The 15,110-nt window shown below is 42.3% G+C and overlaps 1 protein-coding gene across 1 annotated transcript in view; it reads right to left on the bottom strand.

The window, feature by feature from the left end:
- nhsa (Nance-Horan syndrome a (congenital cataracts and dental anomalies)) overlaps nt 1-15,110 on the bottom strand; it is a 59,437-nt gene that overhangs the window by 7,573 nt on the left and 36,754 nt on the right. Inside the window, exons 2-6 of the mRNA XM_083911536.1 lie at nt 6,546-6,698; nt 5,823-5,956; nt 5,135-5,197; nt 2,067-2,259; nt 205-336 (exon numbers count right to left, since the gene is read on the bottom strand). Coding sequence (XP_083767662.1) covers nt 205-336; nt 2,067-2,259; nt 5,135-5,197; nt 5,823-5,956; nt 6,546-6,698 — 675 coding nt within the window. The remainder of the gene's footprint in view (nt 1-204; nt 337-2,066; nt 2,260-5,134; nt 5,198-5,822; nt 5,957-6,545; nt 6,699-15,110) is intronic.

Here is a 15,110-nt window from a genome sequence, read left to right as displayed (position 1 = left end):
ATTAATATTATAACTATTGTCTTGACAGATACATTAGATAGATACTTAATACAGTAGTGTGTGATTTAGATCCTAAACACTAAAGCCTTTTTTTAAGTAACACTGTAAAACATTTTATCTTAACAGCAGCAGTTGAATAAAATTTGAAATCTCTGTGACTGACAGTGAGAGTCTGCTGATCCAGAGTCACAGTGATTTACATACCCAAGTCTTGCTGCACCTGTCGGGGAACGCCGGCGACAGTCCTCCGTCTTCTCAACTTCCTCCTCCTCTGAAGCACAGACTGCGAGTGAACAAGCGAGCAGCGCACACTAGCATCTCTGTCAAAGCCAACGCCTGCAACAGAGAGGGGACATCTGAGGAATCTTTGATTAGCGGCAACTGCAGCGATTCCTTTTCAACTCTCACGCTGTCTCGTAAAGAAAACCTCTAAACAAAACGCTTGGCTGAACTAAATTAGATGTTCTACAGAAATAGCAGTAAGCAGCGGCTCTGATAGAGCTCACAGTAAGACAATCTGGGCACCTGGAGTAAGAGTGCAGAGTTACTTACTACCTAATGTAAAGTCTATACGGTCACAATATGAAATGTAAAGAAATAAAAAATAGTAACCAATATTGGATCCTTAGCCAAAGCATAAAAAAACAGTCAGCATGGTGATGGGGTAACTAGCCAAAGGAAAAATCCTGCTTTCTGGTTCAGTTTTGTTGCGTTTCCTCCTTGTTTCCCTCCCTCTCCACACACGTTATGACTCTCATGTGATAACAGTTCAGGCCTTTCAGCACCATAGCAATCGCTGGACTTTGCTTACAATGTGCATTTTTCCCTCAACTGTGTCTGACTCAGCCACTGTTGGAGTACAACTATCCTTTTGAGTCAATGTGAATGAGAGTAAATTACATCGGGCAGCTCTTTTCAACAATTTGGACCGAACTCATTGGCATTCAAGTCACAGCATCTTGACTCGCAATCACAGCCACAAAGTGTCGAAGCTCGAGAAAGAAGGTTCACGGGGCACAAAGCACGACTTGCACATTGATGCCTTTGATGAAAATTAGGTTATATATTTCATTGCAGAATTTCCAAATATTTCATGAATTCATAGCAGACTCGACACAACAATTTTGTACGATGTTAATGAGGAGATCGTTGTGACTCATTCTGTCTGACTGTTAGCGGTCAACAGTTAATATTAAAAGAACAGTTTGACATTTTGGGAAAGAAGCTTTTGCGACTTTCAAGCAAAGACTTAGCTAAGACGATCAATACCACTCATGTCTGGGCACTAAATATGCTATGGCTAGGTCACACGTAGCTAGAAGCTATGGTTAGGTGACAGTTAGCTTAGCCTAGCATAAAGACTGGAAACAGAGGGATAAAGATCGCTTGGTTCTGTCAAATGTTATCTCTCTAAATCTAATAAACACATTATATCTTGTTTGTTAGAACTGTACAAAAAAATAAATAACGTGCTAATGAGTGAGAGTTGGAGGTCTGTATCACAACTTTATAGGTATAATTTGACATTTTGAAAAACAGGCTTATTTGTTATTTTCTTGCCATAGCTAGATTAGAAGATTGACTCTTATGTCTCAGCGCTAAATAGCTAGCTACAGTAAGGAGACGATGAGTTTAACTGAGCTTAGCCTAAGATTGTAAGCCTGGGGAAACAGTTGCTATCAAATTAAAAAAAAATACAACTAACAGCACCTAAGGCTAAAAAATAATAGTGGTTATATGTAATTTTTGAATCCATACAGGCTAAAACATTCAGCAAAAACACTTTTTGGAGCTAAGCTAAACATCCCCTAGCTGTAGCCTTATATTTAACCGATGGACATGAGTGGTGTCAATCTTCTTATCTAACTTTAAGAAAGACACAAATAAGTGGATTCCCCAAAATTTCAAAAAATAAAAAACTTAAAAAGCTAAAGCAGAGCTAAAGAGAACTAGCTTTGCTGAGGGACACAATGGCAATCTCTGCAAACAAGAAGTTTGAGAACTCTAGACCCCAGCTGAGTCCTGTGACAATAATTGACTTATAAAACATAATGCTTTGAATTTACCAGTCACATTAATGGGGATGACACATGAGTTGATGACTTGGGAATTGGTTTTCATTCTTTCCTCGGGGGTGGGCAGCGGCAGGGCTCTAGACCAGTTAGTCTGCTTGTCCAGGGTGGAGGGGATGTTAGGGATGGGAAACTTGGGCCGGTGACCTAGAGCCACCCCATCAGTGTCGGGGTCAGAGGGCACAGCCTGCAACAGATGGATATTTGCATGGTTAGGTTGTTATGGTTAGGTGGAATAACATGAGGAATGGTATGGTGGGGTTAAAAATGACCAAACTCAGCTTCAATGAGGGAATGTGTAGAGTGCAGTGATTTAAGTCAGTGATTTCACTGGTATTGTCATCTGGGAAGGATAAAGGCTAGATGCAGAGATTAGTGTTTTATCAATCTGCTGCAAAGAATGCCTAATGTCAGAGTCAAATCCTTACACGTGCCCTTTCAGGAGCTGAGTTTCATGCTGGATTCATTGAGTAATGGAAATAAAAAGCATGCTTTAGAGTGAGCCAGAAAATGGAAAACACAGGAAACATCCAAAGACTCTACTCAGTAGGTTTTATGCAAAAAAAAAAAAAAGGTTACATATAAAATTGTTATATCTGCAAACAAGTTAATAGCAGGGACTGTATCCAGGCTTGCAAAAATGTCAGACCAATAAAAAGTTTGGCACACACTGTACAACACATGCCGGGATAAATACTAGAAAAAGAGACGTCTCCTTCACTCAACAGCCACTGCACACGACAGAAATGTGACCAACAGTGTAAACAGTCATTTCCAGTCACAACATGCTTGTTTGAGAACTCTTAGCTCATTCTCTGACAATCTGTGGCGTTTAAAGTGACTCTCCTGCATAATAACGGGTCTCCGGAAATATTTGAGAGGAAATACTTCCCAGCGGCATTCAGCAGCTTCAGTATCAATCACTGCACAGTCCTCCCCTCTGACTTCTCCAGAACTCCACATCTTATTGCCATGTATTTAAAACTAAAATACTGTATCTCCTATTACTTTTATCTCCACGATCTAACAATCTAGACTATTAAGCTCTTACCTTGAGATTCCTACAGAGAGACACATGTGAAACTGGAAGTGATTCTCAGGCTGAACTGGTTCCCACCTCCACAAGCCGACAACCTCCCACCCCCATTTAAAGCCAGCTCTCGAGCCTTTGTGCTCTCTGTTCCCACCAGACCAATGAGACCATGACAAAAACCCTGGCCACAAAAGAAACTGGTTTCCTTGGAAACTTCTCCTAACTAGTAGAGAAGAAAAATATAAATCAAACGGAGAGCATTTTCAGCTGATTTGATTCAAGAACAGAAAGGCGGTTTTAGCAGAGGAAGGATGAAAGAGTAGAAGAAAGAGACGGTGAAAGAGAGGGAAGAAGAGTGGACACGTACAGGATGAGGGAAGAAAAAAGGAGTGGCAGTGTTTGGTGTTTGCCCCTGTCCACAGGCTCATTTCTTCCTCACAGCTGGCATCAAGCACGATACATTTGGTGAAAAAAAGACGGCACGGAGAGAAACATGTCAGCTCTCTCAGGGACGGGTGCAGTGTGGAAACCGCAGCACAGAGGGATCATGGGTAATCACAGGCGCAAGCTTCGAGAAGTCGACCCTATCATTAGAAAAGCCCTGGCTGCTGTGACTGTGGCCCTCAAACACACACATTCCTCACATACTGCACAGTCAAAGATGGCCCTTCTCATGGACGGCAACAACTGTCTGAGTACGTAAATGTGTGACATGTCAGAGTGGACGAAATCCTTAAAGGTCCCATATTGCAAAAACTGAGGTTCCCTGTGTCTTTTTTATAATAAAGCAGGCGGAGTGTTGCCAGATTCTGTGTTTTTTCAGCTACATATTAAGCCTGTTTACAGTGTACTTTAGCTGGGGTTTTGCCTGGAAGGCTCTATAGAAATCTGGCAACTTTATTTACTACTATTTACTAATAATAGAATAGAATAGAATTTACTACTAACTGAAGTTAACCTGAGAGAGCGTGCCATTCAGAGACGCCAGAATGAACGCGTTCACATCATCAGGCAGTAATATAGTACGTTCAGTTCAGGCACAACACTGGTCACAACTATACTATGTATAGGTAGAAAGTAACGCTACAGTCATTCCCCGGCTGCAATAATGGTGCAGAGACGCAGAGAGCACAGTTACAGAAGACCCGGAAAAGCTGACCAACCAGAGCAGACTGGGCTGAGGAGAAAGAGACAGGTGCTAAAACGGACTGTTTTAGATAGAGGGAGAATTCGGGTAATCTGATTATCACCAGATGACTTTCGTTCCGCATCGCTTCCTTCTTGACTCCGCCTAGCTCCACTCAACCATCTGGGATCGCTCCATAGCAGAGGGATTTCAGGGTCCGCAAAAAATGGTCAGGCCAATCAGGACCGCGGGGCGGGGATTTATAGATGTGATTTTCATCCGTGTTGTCCAATCTAGAGAATATTTCTTCAGAGAACGGCTCTGAAGGCTTTCTTTGGTGGAGACGATGTTGGCTGTTCTGTTTGACTTTTCCCTGCGTCGCTCTCATCAGCGTCACAGGTTGGTTTGGATGTGAGTGGTTGAAGTGGCATGGTCAATAAAGATGACGGACAAGTGGTTTATCCAATCACATGCAAGGATTTTTGATAAGGCCCCGCATCCTGAAATCGCTTCCCAGTCGAGCGATCCCAGATGGAGGAGTGAAGCAAGGCGGAACCATATTCATCTAGTGAGAGTCAGGTTAGAATAGAAGTGTATCCACACTGACAGAAAGAGAAAAATAATGTGTTTTTTGACATTAAAGAAAGTTTACGTGGTCTAGTAGAAACCCTAAATACCCTTTAAAGTGGTGCTCTCTTTAGTTTCATGTTAGCCAGTGTTACTAACTGGTTGGAGCAGGATGCTAATCACTGCTGAGAACATCTACATTAAGTGGGCATGCATTTAAAAAGAGACTCATTATGTAAATTAGAAGGAATCACACAAACGAGAACAGGTAAGGAGTTGTGAAATAAAGTGTTAGAAGGAGCACACAGGAGCCAGGAGGGAGGGAGGGGCTTCTACCTTTCTGCTCCAGGGAGAGAAGCGGCAACATTCGGTAGGGGAGGAGGAGCGGGTGGATTCAAACTGAAGTCCAGGACAGAAACAAAAAAAGGACAACGAAACCAAATAACAAGATGAACATGGAGAACACGGAGATATTCAACATAAACATACACATGGACAAAAAAAGGATACACAAGGATACTGGGATAAACTTGTTGAGGAGTAAAATGTAGACTGTGAAATATGTATGAGTCAAAGCAGGTTGATGAGAAGAAAAATATAGCCCTCCCTGAAAGATTTATGCAACATTTTTTCTCGAGGTGATCAAACATAATTATACATTCACTTCCCTCTTTATTACCTGTGTTTGTGCATCTCTAACAAGACTCTCTGGCTGCTTGGAGGAAGAAATGTGCATTTCACTTCAAAATTACATCAAACATCTGCACAGCAAGTTCATAATTTATCAAGTCAAGGCCTGAAAAACAAATATGCACTCAATACGTGAATTAAATTACATGACTGAGGAAGGAACGGTGTAAAATCTCATGTTAATTTGATAGATTAACAGATAATTGAATACGGTCACATAATAAAGGCTTATTTATTTAGATTACCAATGACCCGTTCCCTGACTTCCTAAACATCAGATTCAAACGTACAACATGTAGGAAAAAAGCTGTTCTTCTAATTTTAGTCTTCTCACCGTTGCCAAACTTGTGTCCCTCTGTTTTTGCCTCTGGACGATGTGGTGGGAGGGGTGCACGGGCATCGGGGGCACAGCCAAGATCGAGATGGTTACTCTCCGCTCTCTGCTGCCCGATCGCCTCCTCTGGTGATCTGCAACGAGAATCATGTAAAACTCTTTGCACAAATGGGCATGTGAGAAGTGTGAGTGTGTGAATATATACTTTAAAAACATTTTGGAGGAACAAGAAAGCCCAGTGCAGAAATAAAGAGGTTGGACACATTACAAAGCAATAAACACAGTATGCCTCCGATGAACACTGCCTTTGTGAAGCTAATAATGATCAGTTATCAACAACAACAACCACACAGACTCACTTATAAATCCCTATGTGTAGTGTGTAGAGTGTAGTGCAGTTGTTTTGAATAATTTTCCTATTATGTCATCTAATAGCTCATGCTATCTTCTCCTGCTCTTACAAACAGGGTGCAGTTGCTAAATATGTCCACTAGTGGGCAGTGCAACACCAGAATAACACGGTACTAACAACAAGAAGCAGACCTTGTGGTGGAGGGAATATATCTCTAAAGTATCCTTTTTAAAATAAAACCAACCAATAACCCAAACAACCAAGAAAGTGTTTTTAATGACATGTCAAATAAAAAATGGAGAGAGGACAAAGTGGGAAGGACAGAGAGTGAAACGTTTGGTGCTTGTGTGTCGTGGTCAGAGGGGCCTCACCTTGGTGCAGGGCCCACAGGCTGAGGTTGGCTTGCCTGTGGAGGTCTACAACGCATGCTGGCCGTGTTGAGGGGTGAAAAATGTTCCTCTGCTGGTGCCAGGGAGCCTGGTAATGGGATGTCAGCTTACTCTCCACATCCAGGTTAGACACCGCTGTCAAAGAGAGAGAGAGGGACCAGGTCAGACCACAACAAAAGCAAAAACCTTGAATCATTTTAGACAAATGTAAACTGCATATTTTTAAAGCCATATTTAACCCCCACTGCCCTCCTCAGATACTGTGTGATGGTTCCAAGCTCTCTGCCAATATAATGCAATCACCCAGCTTGTGCTCAGCAGGGGAAAGAGTCACAAACTCAGCTCACGTTACAGCTTCAAGTACCCTTTAACGTCTTTCCTGATAAATGAGGTACAGCGTGTGTCACTGGATCCACTGCATATAATGGCCATGCCAACAGATGTAATGGAAAAGCAACATGCCTCCCTCACAAAGGGCAGCCTGCTGAGCTTCACGGGTACTAGTCAGGAGACCTTTAAATTTCCACTCTGGCATTTTTGCGGTGCTACACTGTCGCTGGTTAACATCATTAAGGTGAACAGTCTCAGACAAATGTAACTAATGAGCTTTCCATTACTGCAATAATGCGGTGCCCTGAGAGCAGCGGACGGTTATGAAATGTTTGTGGAGACGAAGGGAGAGAAAGAAAAGCAGGACAATAGCCTGTTTACTAATGAAATGGTATTACCTGCAGACAAACAATAGGTGTTAATGCAACCTGATACTGTGACTTTCATCCTCTAAACACTGAGCAGTACCTGGACTAATCTCACTGCTCCCCCTCACACCTCCTCAGGTAACAGCTCTCAAATTACACATCATACATGGAGGGGATGGACCAGGAGGAAAAGTGAGTTGAAAAAGAGCTGTTTTCTTGTTTAGATGTTTACTGATATAAGGAGAAGTGATTTATACAGTCATTTTCTGTGTATATGCAATAAATAAGATAAACACCGGAGTAAAGAATGATCAATAATCATGTGTAGAGCTGCATCATTTAGTTGTCAACTATTAAATCAATCACTAACTATGTTGATAATTGATCCAATCCGTTTGAGTCGTTCTGAAAGGAAGAAAAATCTCAATTTCAGCTCCTTAAACGTAATATTTTCTGGTGTCTTTCCTCCTCTATGACAGTAAACTCAATATCTTGGAGTTGTGGTAAGAACAAGACATTTGAGGAGGTCGTCTTGGGCTTGAGGAAACACTGATGGAAATATTTCACCATTTTGTGATATTTTATAAACAAACAACAAATCTATAGATCAAGAAAAATAATCTACAATGAATATAATCATTAGTTGCCGCTCTAATCGTACACAAGTCAAGAAATGAAAAAAATAAATCTCTGTCTTTCTTGCGTGTAAGCACGCGCATGCACACACACACACACACACACACACACACACACACACACACACACACACACACACACACACACACACACACACACACACACACACACACACACACACACACACACACACACACACACACACACACACACACACACACACACACACACACACACACACACACACACACACACACACACACACACACACACACACGTCGTTTAGTCAGGTATTGGCGTGAGATAACATCTTGCACATCCGCAGGAGAATCCAGGTAAAATGTAGAGGATTAACACTGCTAAGCCTTTGCTTTGGCAGACACACACATCTGTCTGTCTTCTTCTACCTGGCGGACATTTCTGGGCTTGTCCTTGACATGGCAGCTTTACCGAAACACACTCAGTCTGACCCCCGTAACTGCTAGAAGGCAGCTTTGGCTGAGCACACTCCAAGTTTCCTTTGTAGTGCAGCCAGAAGCCGACTTTGGTCTGTTTCACTCAAAAACGACATACTTCAAGTGCTGATTGCAGCTACCAAAGGTCAGGGAGACCCAACTGAAGCTCAGTCTGCTGCTGATCAAACTGCTCCACATGTAAAGTGATTTTCTAGCAGCTCCTGTGAGTTTCCTGACATGTCCTTTCCAAAAAAAAAATGTGGTGCCCTGCATGCAGTCCCCAGGAGAGCCGATGTGTTTATCTGTTACCCAGAGACCACTTGACGTTTTCCATAAAACGCCCCAAAGTGATTTTAAAGCCCTCTCTGGTGACCCCGATGACCTGAAAACGAGCTCTGTGTTGTGTCTCCCGCTTAGCTGTAGATACTGGAGGTTAACTCAGAGTAGATTTATTCTCTTATTTTCATTTACTTCATAATGAAAATGTTTTACCACACGCCATGTTTTTATTTCCTTAACAATTCAATGTTAATGTTTATTCATTTTCAGCAGAATTGTACGATCATATCATGATAAGTAAATTGTAATTAAAGCTGACAAAATTAGTTGCATAAGGAAAAACATAAAAGACTAGCCTGACATTTTGGGAAACACACTTATTTGCTTCTTTGCCTAGAGTTAGACAAGTAGATTGATACCACTCACATGTGGAAAGAGTCAGGCTAGCTGCTTACAGTCTTTATGCTAAGCTAAGCTAACCGTCTCGAACCAAATTGTAATTAGCAGCAAAGAAGGTGACTTGGCTTTGGAAAAGCATTCTTATTAAGGGAATAGTTCAACATTTGTTTTGATTTTTTGTCGAGATTTAGTTGACTCAATATGATTGAGACAGCTGGGATCGGCTCCAGCCCCCCCGCGACCCCGATAGGGACAAGCGGTTGAAGATAAATGAATATATATGATTTAGTTGACTCAATATGACCAAGAGCTATTATGTAGCTAAAGCCAGGAGATGGTTAGCTAAACTTAGCTTAGCTAAGCGTAAAGACTGGAAGCAGGGGCAAAGAGCTAGCCTGGCTATGTCCAAAGTTCAGAAATATATGCTTTAAACCAAGATAAGGTAAGCTAAGCTAAGTTTGTAGCTATCCATCTCCTGGCTCTAGCTACATACTAAGCTCCCAGGCATCAGAGTGAGCTCAAGCTGGTCTTTTCTCTGATTTGTCACCGATCTATATGAGTATGTCAATGTGTGGCAATTAACTATACAAGACAGAAGAACTTGAAATTATGGCTAGAACTATTAATACTACATTTTTATTTTAAAAACAGCGGTTTGTTACAAAAACGATCTCAGTCCACACAAGCATTTTAGCATTATATCACAAATAACGCCTGAAAACACACATTACATTAATGATGATGCACATACACTGGGCCCTGCATGGACGCGGAGTGTAGACGTGGCAAAAGATATGCGTTTTAAAATGAAAACGTAGTAGTGTGGATGCAGCCTATGATGCATTTCTGCTGTGAACTGTGATGAGATAAGTGACTTGCCAGTGATGTGTTGGGAGATATGAGGCCTTTGACACTGTTTGTCGGCCTGTCCCCTCCCTGCCTCCCTGCTGAGAAATGAACTGTTGGCCCTGCTGTGACACCCGTCACCGGCAAACTAAAAACCCATTTGACAACAATAACAACAACTAGGACACAGACTATAATGTACTCCATTTCACTTTCCCTGTTTTTGTCTCCCCCCGGCTTAAAAACACGCCAGTACTTCCTTTCACATTGCTCAATGGAATCTGTGACCCCTAGTCCAGTGAGGCTGTACGTATACAACAAAGCATGAGTGCATGAGAGGCCTTTAAAATGTTTTTCATGGAGTCAGAAGCCCATATGGGGAAACCCTTTAATGGGAGAGCCGTGGTCAGCTGTTACCCCAAATGAGGCCAAAGAAAACACATTAGCCTTTAGACATTTCATTCACCTTTTGACTGCTTTCTCTTTCTCTCACATCCACACCGAGTGATCTTAAACATGCCACACCGAGTCAAAAGAGCTGCATGGCTTCAGGTGAGAAGAACATCTAGACTGTTAGCAAAAATGCTAAAAAGACTTTCTTTACTTGATTTTGTCTGTATGCTATAAAACTTTCCTCTTTTGAGTCTTAACTCTCCTTCTGAATGTGAGATGAAAGGTGAGACCTAGCACTGTATTATCTGCACTTTGACACAGCCTATCAATCTCTTCTTCTCCTCCTCCTCTTCATCTGCGGCAGGATCATCTCCCAGCAACCTCACCGCTATCAGCCCTGCCAGCAGGCCTGCAGGCCTGGAGAAGGCGGGATGAAAGCCTGCATCATGGGACTCCCACTGCCTTGTAATTTACTGAGCGCTGGCCCAGACAGGAGCCGAGCCAAACCCCTCACACCCACACTCTCACACACCTACAATTTGCCAGCGGCCTGGGAAAACACTGCCGCATATGTCAGTCATTAGGTCACACTATGAGAAGGAAAAGGTGAGCATGGACAGTCAGCTATGTGAGTTCGTGATGAACTGGGAATTTTTGCACAAAATGCAAAGAAAAAAAGAAGATTCTTACCAGGGGGAGGAATCAAGAAGTTTTGGCCCTATGGGGCTTTCTCAGTGAGCAAAACAAACAATGCATCAACAACTGGGTGTCACAGCATGCAGGGCTTCCCCACAGTTGGGTTGTGTTCACACTCTGTAACACAGGTTAAACTAACCAAGCAAATGCCTCCAGCACAAGAGCAGAAGAGCACTTTCATCTCATCATCTCTTATATCTTGTGACAACACTCAAACAAAGTGGAGACGTGTTTGTCTAACCGCTGTGGTCAAAGTAGCAAGTTGTGAATGCGGAGGTAATTGCAGCTCAATTAAGGCCTCGGTAAATTATACAGTACCTTGGGATGTAAGTGCAAGGCAGCATCCTAGAGCCATGACAGAGCTGTGCGGTTCTAAATCAGTCCTCAGTCACCTCCACAGAAACGCTGTGTCCCTCATGTCTTTGCAGAGATGTCCCTCGGCTCCAGTGCCACACTGCCCTCCAGCTCCACCGGAACATCTGCTCACACTCCTCCCCCTTGTCCCCTTCCCCACCCCAGCGCTGGGTACAGATGGTCAGGCCAGGCCCTGACTTGGGCTACCACTAATCTGTTTATGGTGTGCTACAGGAGAACAGGAGTGGTAATCTAAACTGCTGAAACAACACTGCCCGCTTAACCCACAATGGAGGATCATCAAGGGTACGGGGGAATGCCAAAGGATGTGCAGGACGGTCGATACATGAATCCATAATTCAAATATTAAGTAAGAAATATCAATTACCAGTGTGTTATTGTCATTATGGGTAACTCACTGAAATAGTGAACAATCCAGTATTGTGTGGCCTTTTATCGGAGATTGAAGAGCTAGTACACAAAATCATTCACCTGCACATGAAAATAAAATAAAAAATAACTTGACACGAACATCTAGATGCATCTGAGCACACACTGCAGTGCTACGACACTAACAACAAAATAAATGCTACTGACCTGAACAGGGCACGAACCAACATGCTGAAACAAAAGATGCTCATCATCTCACAGCAAAGACAATTATCTGCATCTTTCCTTGTTGCCAAAAATCTAAAAATAAAAGTCTGCTTGCTGTCACTGAAGAAAACAATGCTGCTGTTTCTGCGAGTGTCTGCTGTCAGCTGCTGGTGAAAGTCCCCTCTGAGGTCTGATTAGTAAAACACAAAGAGTAGAGTCCCCATGCCAGTAGGCACAGAATAATACCCGTCTCCTCGGTAATCCGCTCTGAGCCCACATCCTCCCAGCTGATGCTGATATCGCTGCTGCTGACCTGCTGCAGCAGGTGGGGGCACACAAGTGTTTACGTGCAGGGTAGAGGCACAGCTAAAGCCTGCAGACCTGCTGAGCTGCTCCGCTGAAGGAGACCGTTAGTGAACAACTGCAACAACTTTGTTCTGGATGTAAGTTGCTGAAATGATCAACTATAGCACTGATGAGCGGGAGCGTGTGTAAGGTCAGCTGTTGTGAAAAATAACACGATGCCTTAATAAATGATTATAATCTAACTGTTACTGATATTTTTAATAAAGCACGTTACTAAATACTGTCCAAACCTCGAGACAAAAATGTGCTGATTGTGTTCACTTTGCCAGCATGAGTCTACCCCGCACATGAAATGAAAAACCTGTGCCTCAACACAAATGCTAAGGCTAATTACAGATGAGGCTCATTTTAGTGCAGTCTGAGCTGCCACACCTCTTCAGATGGGCTCCTCCTCACCTCACCTGGAGCTTTGATGTGGGATAGCAGGTGGGCCCTATGACCTCTGTTTGGAATGTGATGCTGGGAACCAGGAGGCCTACAGGGGGGCTAAATGAGCCATTGTTGCAGCCTGGTGCTGCTCTCAGGTACCACAGCAAAGAGCTGCCGCGCTGTAATCAAACCGCTGGTGGGCTTCCTGAAGTGCTTAACTGTCCCACAACACCAGTCATTTGATTACCCCTGTTCTAAGAGCCGATCTATTTATAGTCTCATGTGACATTTTTTGTTCGTTTAGGGCCGGACGATAATTCAATATGGCAGTTAATTGTCATATCGAGATTTTGTGATACACAATCATGTTGTCTAAACTGGACAGGAATATCATTTGAAAACTGGTTTTAAAATCAAACTTTACAATACCACTACGAGTGTTAGTTTTATAATGATGAACAAAATCATCCCATGGTGTTTTTTTGGCACTTACATACATAAGCCGAGACAGTTTTTTTTTGTGTAACAACTATTAACAGAGAAATCCGGAGAGTCGCTAGCAGCTGCACATGGCTAAGACTGATTAGCTCGGGGCATTAAGGTGAAGGCATTAAAACAGCTTTGTTAACCATTAATACTGCTCAAAATAACACACATATAGGCTTTACTGTGTGGTTATTGCATAAAGAATAAATACATTTGAATGACATTTTTTTATTTGATTTACCAGAAGGCATGCAACATACTGATATATATCGTTATGGTGATCTGAAAGGATGATTTTGGCCATTTAAACAGCCCTGTGTATTCTTTAAGTAAAGAGAGTGAAATGTACAGTATGTGAGCAGATGACATCACAGGACAAGCACTGCAGGTGTGTGAAACTGCTTTTGTTTAATTGCAGTGCTCTGCTTGTATTTCCTGGCTTGAGGTCACGACGTCGGCACGCGCTGGCAGTGCTGCAAGCCCACACACGAGAGCTGGTCTGGTGGTGGAATTGAATCATACTTGTGCTTCAGGAGATGATGCTTTTGCGCTAAGATTTTTGGATCAGCGCCTGGACCGCCAAACTGTCTGTCTGTTTATAAGCAGGGAGGCAGAATGGAAATGAGGGGAATCCCATCTGATATCACAGTTTCCATTATTATTATTATTATCATTATTATTATCATCATTTCCTGTCAGTAAACACAAGGTGCTGCTGCTGGCAAATAATGAGAAAGATGGGCTCCTTGTTGTATTGTACTAACACATTGACCTCCATACAAAAAGAGAGAGAGTAGACAAAAAAACCCACATTCTGACAACTCAAACCCACATCACTTACAACTTGAACCTCAAAGTGTGACACACTATCCAACAGAGCTATAAAATACCTAATGTTTATCCATTTCCTAAACACACACGCACAGTTCCTCAACAGCTCTGACTCAGAATCATTTTTTGGATAATCTCTGAAACCGTGCGGCTGCACACGGGACATCGACACTGAAATCCTGCTGAAGATCACCCAAAGCTGTAGAAGAGGAGCGGTGTATTCTCAGCTGCTTCAAATTACCACTACAAAGTCCACAGTCCTGCGGTGACTTTGAAATACTTTCCATTTTAAAACCTCCGGAGTGGTACATAACTAGGTAGGCCCCGTGCCAACGTGAAAATCTCTCTCTCTGATAGGAGAGCGAGCTGATTGTGGAGGTTTAGGAAAGACGGAGGATGTGTGAAGCGATGGTTCATAGGTCTGACATGCTCGGAAACATTTCCTTCGTAAAGATTTAACAACACATGAAACGTTCATAGGAGTTTGGGATGTGTTTTATAGCACAGTAATGAGCGCCACAACATATTTATGTGACATCACATTCAATTTGGCCATGTTTCTGAGCAAAGTTTGTGCATGTGATAAGTGGTGATAAATGAATGGTTGAAAAAGGGTAAGCAGATTTAGATAGTTATAGGACATAAATCTACTGGCGCCTGATCCACAACATATTTGAAGCTGCGTTAGTCATTTATTTTTACATTAATGATCAATCAAATTATTATGTAAGGGTGGTTCGTAGTGATGAACCCACAAACAATCATCATCACTTATTCTGCCTTTTTTCGTCAGCTCTACAGAGCATTTTAATGTCTTTTAGCTCATTGTCTTGGTTTCACGGCTCAAAACTTCAATGTTTGGAAAAAAATTATCTGTATACACTATTCACAAAAATCAAAGACTTAGAAAAGTACTGTGAAAAAAGCAAGTAACTAACACTGCAGATAAAATAACTTATCTGTAATAATACTTTTAGTCCGATCAATGTATCATTTAATGTGCAAAATGTGAAGAAGACTATCAGAATTTCTCACAACCTGAGATGATGTCTTTCAATTGAGTCTTCAAAACAGAAATGGCATTGGCCTTTGTGCTTACTGTATAAGATCATTCAAAAGCCTACCAACATATCAATTCATTG

The sequence above is a fragment of the Echiichthys vipera genome, assembly GCF_963691815.1.
Source record: "Echiichthys vipera genome assembly, chromosome: 3".
NCBI lineage: Eukaryota > Metazoa > Chordata > Actinopteri > Perciformes > Trachinidae > Echiichthys > Echiichthys vipera.
The sequence above is the reverse complement of the archived record's forward strand: the minus strand, read 5'-3'. Positions and strand labels throughout refer to the sequence as shown.